Consider the following 8,973-nt stretch of genomic DNA (forward strand, 5'->3'; position numbering starts at 1 on the left):
TGGGTGGTGCCTGCTCGGCAAAGAGCATGCCCATTCCATGTCAGATCAACCCCCCTCCAACTTCACCACAGAAAGAGGATCACGAGTTTGCAGGGTGCCAGCACACAGCTTCTGTGCCTCACCATGGAATCAGAGCTTGGCAACAGATTTTCACACGGCTCTTCCCCTCCTGGTCTCACAGGCAGAGCATTAAGCTCACACCACAAATGAGGTCTCCAGAAGCATCACTCAAGCCCTACCTCCTTTGTCAATTCACTGATAAGCTCAGCAACACCCCTGTTCCCTTGCCTGCAGAGTCACCACTGTGGATTGCTACAACTGCCTGCGCTGGGTCACCTCCTCTCAGAGCAAACAGCATTACAAAACCCGCGTCCTCGGGCTCCTGGGGGCTGGAGGGCATTAAGGGCTCTACAAACAGATTAGTTGAAGGGAGCTGGGGAGTCTTAAAATAGTAAAGAATAGGTTTTATATGGAATCTATTGAAACATGGCAAGCTCCCAGCAGGCATTATTCATAACTATTTTTTTAAGGGACCACACCCAACCCAAAAGTTGAAAATGCAGCTAAACACTGCTATCATTTTCAGCTGCAACTATCCCATGCAAAGGCTCCTTTCCCCCCCCCCCCCCCACTTCCCCCTCTCCTTCCAGGGAAAACGTCCTGCATCTCATTAAAAAGACTGAATCCTAATGAACTTGGCTAGTTTACAACAGTGAAGACTCAGGTTTATGTAAACTCATGTTTAGAAGTGGGGGGAAAAAAAAAGCAGCAGTTGAGCTCATAGTGAAGGTTCCTTCAGTGCAGTTGTGTGAGTAATGACTCTGCTAACTGTAATGCAGTCAAAGCTGTTTGCATAAATACAGAGCCAGAGCAGAGTTTGGCTTTCAAGAGAGGTCCAGGCTGTTAGGAGAGCAGTAGTGTAGTGAATCATGCTCAGACTCTTCAACAGCACTCTTATTTCAGCACTCCAAAAAAAAAACCAACCCCAAACCAACCCCAACAACCCAGCCTGATTTTCTAACACTGAGGAAAACTCAGCCTAGCACAAAAACAGTTACACAAGAAGCAGCAACTGTGGTTACAAGAGGGCTTTAAAGGTCAAATTTATTGCACAGAGAACTGGGTGAGAGTAACTATAGCTGGAGGCAAGCTGACAACCACGGCCAAATCCAACTGGAACAATTCATGTAGCAAAACACAGTGGCTGATCATGAATGAAGGCAGGGTTTTTTTTCCAAGAGACTGAAGGTAAAACAACAGCAGTAAATCCACCACTAACTGCATCTGTTCACATTCCACATGCGCAGTGATGAAATCGTTGCACAGCCTCCTTAAAGTTGTCCCAGGATGAGTAGATTTAAACACAATGGGGGGTTTTGATTGCAGTGTTTATCTGCAGGGAAACTCTTCCACTGAATTCACAATCACCAATGAAGACTTGAGCACTGTCAATTATCCAAGGCAAAACAGAGCCTTCCTTAATGACTGCAACCCCAGAATTACATCCAGCAGTAGAGACAAGACCACAACCCCTTGGAAGCTGAAAATCCAGGATTGAAGCTGAAAATCCAGGACTGAACAGCACACAGAGGAGGCTGGTCTGCTCTATCAAAGGAAGTAGCCCACAGTACTTCAAAATGGACTCTTCAGGTCGAGAGCAAAAAGGCAAGACACAAATGTTTAAGAGAGTCTGAATCCTTACCATAAAGAATCCATCTATTACAAGATAAACAATAACTGGCTCACAGTATGCCTGGGAAAGAAATTGATGGTATCTGTCAAGTGCTGTTAGATTAACAGATTGGATGATTATATTAGCAAGTAACCCACCATCAATTATGGTGTGGCCATTTCTGCACTGCAACACCACCTGTGATGCATGAAATAAACCCAAAGGCAGTAAAAGTTTATACAGGCAGATGGGGCTGAGGATCTGAACCTAGCCTTGTCCTTTCCCTGGAGCTGTAAAATTAGCAGCTTTCCCTTGGTGCAGAGGAATGGCTGTTGAAATTCATCTTCCCCATAAAGGATGGCAATTAAGACACAATGACAGCCTCACAGCAACTCTCAGCAGCATGGTCCTTTGCAAAACAGCACACTGTACATCTACACAAGGACTGCAGTGAGGGTGGATCAAGCAACTGGAATTCCTGATTAGCTTCCACAGCCTTGCCTTCTCCAGGCTATAAAACTCTGCACACAGTCTTGGACAGTAGTGTAAGTCAACCCTAAAGACTAAACACTTCTCTACATTCAGAAAAAAACCAAAGAGGTGGCTCTTAAATGACACACAGAACCTCAGGAAGAGGGCAAGAAACTGCCCAGAACCACCAGGAAATGGCATGCTGGGTTGATGCATTGGCAGGAACTTAGCTGAGGACAAGTAGCCCTTTTGGTATGTAGATTTTTAGAGAGAAGATACATTTCCCTTTAACCAAACTGCCTGAAAACCCAGAAGCATGCTAAACTCTGCTCCAGCATGCCAAGTGTATGATACTGGTGATGACAGTAATTGGTCATGATCACTATATTACACTGGCTGAGCTCCTGCAGAAATGGGGAAGACATCACACTGAAAGATTTTGCTGCACAGGGGTTTCAGTGCTTCTCTCAAAGCAACAGCAAGGCTCTTATTTTTGCTGTGACTAGCATTCCTCGTGGTAGAGGAGGGAAAGGGAATGTTCTCACAAGTTGTTGGGCATATTCAGCTGTGTATGTGGCTAATGAAACAAGCACCATCACCTGATGAGCAAGCTCAATGTTTCACTGCATCAGCCCCTTACCTACCTAAAAAAAAACACACAAGTGACAGAAACATCAACCTCTTCTGTGAGTTATGTCAGCTTTGGAAACAGGTATACCTCTGCAGGGACTCAAAACAGACAGTCCTTTCTCCTTTTCAGAACACTGTTGCCTTAAGACATGATGGCAGTTGTGCATCTAACATCTGAGGCCAGTTATCTCTGCTTCCTGAGCCCCCCAGCCTTCCCTCATGGCTGACCTCACTCACTTCGACAATCTGCTCCAAGGTTCTTTCCACAAGATGCAGGGAACATCTGGAAGCAGAGCCCTGTGTAGTTCTTGTTCCCATACTCACAGGGGATGATGCCTCCAGAAGGGAGATTAACAGCTTGACATTCATGAAGTAACCATGTTTTCAAAAGTATCTCCAGAAGTGAAACATGCAGCAGACTGTAGCTGAGGAGGGTGGAGAAAGCTACCAGCAAGGGATTAAAAGCAGAAGCAACCAAAGAGTAAACAGCTGTCCAACATTAACAAGCCTCCCAGGCTTTCAGTTCAGGAAAGGTGGACCAAATCCTTCTCCACAATTAGGACTCTGTTTAAGGTGAGCACAAGCCTTATCCTCTTCCTTGCACAAACAGAATATGGAAGGCCAGCTCTTTGCTTCTCTTATTGGTGTATGTTGAGGAAACAGTCACAAAGCTCTGTCAGACTGTGTCTAAAGGTGTAAATTTCTTTGTGCTTATGGAAACTCATTACACCAAGTTAAGCCCTAATTTCTGTAGCCAAGACCTGTTTTCAGGGCCAGCATCTCCAAACACAGATTTCACTACCCTAGCACCCTATTATGGTAAGCCAGATTCTGGGCCAGCAGACATGAATTTCAGGCAACACCACTGCTCAAACCACTGATCTTATGACTTGCAAGTCTAGGAATACAGGGGTTCTTTAAGTTTTCATTCCCAAGAAAAAGCATGCCTTTATACAAGACAAACTGAGCAGCAACTCACACCTCAAAGATTTCATTTTGCTGAAAGTGCTTGAGTGCATGAGGCTCAGCGAGCAGATTCCTCTCCAATCCTGTCAGAGAATGTGATGCTAAGACAAGAATCAGCCTTTTTAACTAAGAAGAGGCAGGGAGGAGTAAAGCAATTTCACTATTTTGAAAGATTATAAACAAATAACCTTGAGAGGCTACTAGGGAGAATTCTGCCAGGACCCTTCCCAGTCAGGTGTTACATGTTAAGCTAACATCCTCCTCACACGCCCCTGATGTCTGCAGCTCAAGACAGTTTGTATTCAGACTTCACAACGTTGTGTAAGCAAGTTATCCAAAGGTCACTCAAAATAAGAAACACCCAGGTTATGAAGGACTCTGGCCAGCATGCATGACATTCAATATCACACAGCAGAGCATCTGTCACATCTAATGACAGTCACGCTGGGCTCTGTGGCTGTTTGCATCTACTGAAGGAGGAAAAAAGGTCTCATAAGGCTTTGGGCTGAGAGAGAGAGAGAAAAAAAATATAAACCAAACATAATCCACACCTATGAGTCAAGCTCCTTGAGTGAGCAAACAGCAACACTCACCTTTTGATCCTCTGTGAATTCCGAGTTGTTGTGCTGAGACTGCGCCTCTTTCTGTAGATGCCTTGCTAATCTGGATGGAGGGAAAGAAAATGGTAAGAGTGGGAAACACAACACAGAACACTCCCCTCCAGTCTCCAGACAACAAGTCAGCCAAGAGGCCCACAGACTGCTGATCCAAACAGGTTTTGGGGGTTGGTTTGTTCTTTTAACACAGATTGGACCAAGCTGCTCAGGGAGGCAGTGGTCTCACCATCCCTGGAGGTGTGCAAGAAACTTGTGGACATGGCACTTTGGGGTATGGTTTAATGGCCATGGTGGTCTTGGTTGAAGGTTGGGCCTGATGATCTTAGCAGTCTTTTCCAACCAGAACAATTCTGTGATTCTCAGATAGGCAACCAGGGTAGGACCTACTTAGAAATAATCTCAGAAGATGGACAAAGTATGCAACGACATGAGGCAGAGAAGACTACACGTGTGTCATAAGAGAGGCCAGGTAAGAAGGTCCTTCTAGACAACAGCCCCTTTTATAAGCACTGACCATTTACCTTACTCCACCCCCTTATTTTCTAACAGACCACACACCCTGTGAAGACTCCCTGTGGTACAACAGCCCATGTTGGATTGCCAGGGGAGACGGGTGCGGGCACCCCAGGAGATGGCCGCACGCTCTTCCAGGGCTGGAAGCCAGGTGCGGGGTGGCTTGGCCTGGGCTGCATCAGCTCATATTTGTGCCTGTCAGCATCGCATGCAGAGCAGAGACCCCACCCCTTGTCACCACGGAGACAGGAGTACCAAGGGGTTTGGAAAGTAACAGCAAGCAAACAGCTCCAGAAAGCGAAAGGAAGCTGGAGAGGGAAGCTATGGGAAGAGTTACAGTTTCCGTCCCAGGAGGAAGGAGAACATTAAACAACCCAAACCTCTGGGCGATTGTTGCCATTCCCTGTAAGTAATTTTATCTTAAAAAAGCAGTGGGGGAAGGGCACAGAGGGTTGAGGGGAAACCCAGGGACAGCAGCAGTACTCTGGATACCATGATACACTTCAGTCTAGAACCTTACAAGTTTGATTTGTTAAAGGGATTCATCTCCTTTCCACCACTGCAGAGAGCATTAGCCTGTTTCGCATGGGGTGGGGGTGGGGGGGTGTTGAATACATACACCAAGATGTAACACACCAAAACACATTATCAGGAAAGCCTGTGTCAGAAACAAAAAAATTGAACTCTATTTCTTGGATTTTCCTGAAAATAAGCTCTCTTTAGAAAAGCCACAAGGACTGAGGTCAATGTAGTTCTTAGCTAGCATCAGTGAAATCCCAACCAAACAGGACAAGGTGGCCCTGCAGAGGGGAGAAAAGGTAAGAAGCACAAATGTGTTTGAATTCCAATGTATGCCCCTTCCCTACCACCCTGCCAGTATGATACACAGGACCTACAGAAAGGACACTTAAAAGCAGCAATGTAAGAAAATATATCACCATAGCAGCAACATGCCACCCACAATAGGCAGCATCACATTCTGCAAGCACCAGTAACACAACTCCCTTTTCCATTGGTCACTGATAAAAAGGAAACCCAACCACCCTAACCCAAACAAATGCATTTGGCATCCCCCTTGAAGCTTGCTCAAAGTTGGATCAGACCAAGTTCCACAGATGGGGACATTCGATGAGGAAGGCACTGCTGACAGCTCAGAGCACTCCTGCGTGAGTAAGCACACGAGCAAACAAGGGCCCAGCTTTGCACCAAGCTTCCTGCACTTGCAGAAGTAACAAGGACCTGAGCAGATGTAAGTCCCCTGGACACAGGAGGCAAACAACTGTGGTTTACAGCATAGATTCACAGAATAGTTTGGGTTGGAAGAGACCTTAAAGACCATCTAGCTCCAAACACCCCACCAAGGGCAGGGACACCTTCCGCTAGAACAGGTTGCTCAAGGCCTGATCCAACCTGGTCTTGAGCACCTCCATGGAGGGGGCATGCACAGCCTCCCTGGGCAACCTGTTCTACCACCCTCACTGGAAAGAATGTCTTCCTAATATCCAGTCTGAATCTCCCCTCTTCCAGCTTAAAGCCACTGCCCCTCATCCTATAGCTACAAACCCTTGTAACAAGTCCCTCTCCAGCTTTCCTGTAGCCCCCTTCAGGTACTGGAAGGCTGTTATAAGGTCTCCCTGGAGCCTTCTCTTCTCCAGGCTAAACAGCCCCATCTCTTGTACATCAGCAGCCATTAAATCCATGGTCTGAAGTAGCTCAGATCTGGGGGAAGCAAAACAAAACAATGCCAAGGAGACAAACAAAAAAATAAGAAAACACAAACAAAAGAAACAACAACAAAAAAAACCTGAGTGTCAGTAAGCTCATCAACAGTAAGCTCACAACTAGCTTCTTCCCAGCCACTTTGTGCTGATCAGTACAGACCCAGCCATCAGCAGCACCTGACCAACTGCAGCAACACACTCGTTCATCCCACCTCAGACTGCCATTTGAGAAGGCAACAGTACAAAGCCATGATGTTATGTCTGTCCAGAGGTGCAAGTAGCTATCTTGCCCCGTGTTGCTTATTTGCAGCTCCCACACTATAGCTTGGAAGCGCTGTTAATTTACCTGCTGTATGTCTGAGAAGCAGATAAACACACTGAAAAGTTTCTGGCTGCTCCCTAGGAGATCTCTCTCTGTAATCCTTTGATCTTCTCTCCCTTGGAACCACAGAGTTCATCTACTGGCAACTTCTCTATTCAGTAGAAACTCCCTGATAAGGCTTCTAAGAGCAGCTTACAATGCTATTACCCAAGAGGAGCTTTCTCACAAAGTCAAAATAAAGCAAGAGCACAGAGATCACTTCAGTTCTCACCAGATGCAAGTGATGCTGGGAGGAAAGGAACAAAAGTTGTACTTCGACTCTCAAACCAGACTGTCTGCCAATGTTTAGTGACCTTACTTCTCAATCAAGTCAGCTCGGAATGAGAAGCCTGAAGACTTTTCATTCTGAAGAAAGGTCATTACATGAAACTGCTAAGCCTGCCAAGACAATTTAAAGCATTAGGATCCTATTGGACTCCTTGTAGATGTCCACACAAGGGCTAGTATTAAAAATAGAATTTTTTTTCTTACTTTCCAATGATTGTTGTTTTTTCTTTTTTCATCTCAGATACAGATCTGGAAGAGAACTTCTTTTCATCCCTGTGCCAAGGTTTGTAGTAATAGCTTGCCCTCCTCTAAAGACCACCAGCAAACTGCAATAACTGAACTTGCATCATCTTGCCTGGTGAGAGAATGAAGTGATGAGATTATAGCATCTCATGACTATGCTGTAAGTGGCCAGCAGCCTAGTTACTCTGAATGGCAACTGAACCGATAGCCAGTGAGGCTACAACCCATGACTTGAATAGTCCTGAGCGATGCTGGAAGATCTCTTCTTGGAAAGCACCTCTTCAGCTGACTTTCTCTTGGTGAACAAGTGCAAACCCTCTGCACTGCTTCCAGAAAACTCACCCTAAGAAACTTAGCCTGCAGCAATCGCATCACAAAGAAAGAATTTTCATCTTCATGGTGAACAGAGCAGTAGAGGAGAGCATTTGGCTGTAACTACCAGGTGTGTTTCTAAGAACACTATCATCAGTGCCCTGCAGTGTCAGAGGATGCCGGAGGATCCGTGATGGTGTGGTCACACCCAGTGCAAGCCAATCTAACTGGCGACGCCAGGCTCGCCCCCCTCCCACCCGAGTTTCATGCAGGATGAAACACAGCGGCGTGCGATGGACCACTTCTCACCCTGATGGGCTGCATGGGGGTTTTGGGGTAAGGCTAAACCCTCGGCAGCCCATTTGCCTCAGTCGAGTCCCACTTTCCCCACAAGCATGGTGCCCGGGAGGCAGGACGGTGGGAGGGGGTGTCCTGGCCCAGCGGTGCCCATACCAGGCGATGCCCTACGCCCGAGGGAAGCCCAGCAGCTCCGAGGCAGCGCCCAGCCCAGCACCCCCCACCGACCGCTGGTCTCGACGGGGCGGTTCCCGACGGGTCGGGCGACCCCCCCACCCCACCTCGCTTCAGGGTACGGCCCTGCCCACGGCCCCACACCCTATATTACAGTAGGGGACCCGCCGGCAGGGCCGGAGGGGTGTGGGGACCGCGGCCTAGGCCCGGCGGGGAGCCCCCCCCTTGCCCTACCCCGGCCAGGAGCCGCTCCCTCCTCCGGCCCCTCGCACGGGGCTCTGGGGCCGTGCGGGGGAACCGGCGGGGCAGCGGTGGGAGCCGCCCGCCCCCGCACTCACATCTGGTACTCGTCGATCGCCTCCACCAGCTGCCCCCAGGAGTCGAAGTCGGTGCCCTTCCTGAAGCTGGCGCCCCAGCGCTGCAGGAGGCTCCGGGCCGCCTCCGACATAGCCCCAGCACTAGGGCAGCATGCTCACCCCGGGCCGGGGCACCGCGCCGGGCAGCCGCAGCCGCTCCCGCCAGCCCCGCGCCAGCCCCGCGCCCGCCGCCGGCCCAGCCCAGCCCAGCCGCCTCGACAACCAAACGCGGCGAGCGCCTCCTGCCAGCGCCGCCCAGCGAGGTAGGCTGCGCCGGCCGCGCCCGCCCACGCCATCGTTACCGAGGCGCCGAGGAGGAGGAGCCCTCACCTCCGCCTCGGTATGTGTCATG

General features: G+C 48.8%; 1 protein-coding gene across 2 annotated transcripts in view; it reads right to left on the reverse strand.

Annotated features, from left to right (window-relative positions):
- Positions 1 to 8,831, reverse strand: part of AIDA (axin interactor, dorsalization associated) — a 32,143-nt gene extending 23,312 nt beyond the window's left edge. Inside the window, exons 1-2 of one of the 2 annotated variants that reach the window (XM_068153529.1) lie at positions 8,604 to 8,831; positions 4,333 to 4,402 (exon numbers count right to left, since the gene is read on the reverse strand). In XM_068153529.1, the coding sequence (XP_068009630.1) occupies positions 4,333 to 4,402; positions 8,604 to 8,713 (180 nt within the window). In that variant the 5' untranslated portion in view covers positions 8,714 to 8,831. The remainder of the gene's footprint in view (positions 1 to 4,332; positions 4,403 to 8,603) is intronic. The other variant, XM_068153530.1, reaches the window with a different exon arrangement.
- Positions 8,832 to 8,973: the final 142 nt, after the last annotated feature.

The sequence above is a fragment of the Melanerpes formicivorus genome, unplaced genomic scaffold (assembly GCF_026170545.1).
Source record: "Melanerpes formicivorus ecotype bairdi unplaced genomic scaffold, bMelFor1.0.p_v2 SCAF_26, whole genome shotgun sequence".
NCBI lineage: Eukaryota > Metazoa > Chordata > Aves > Piciformes > Picidae > Melanerpes > Melanerpes formicivorus.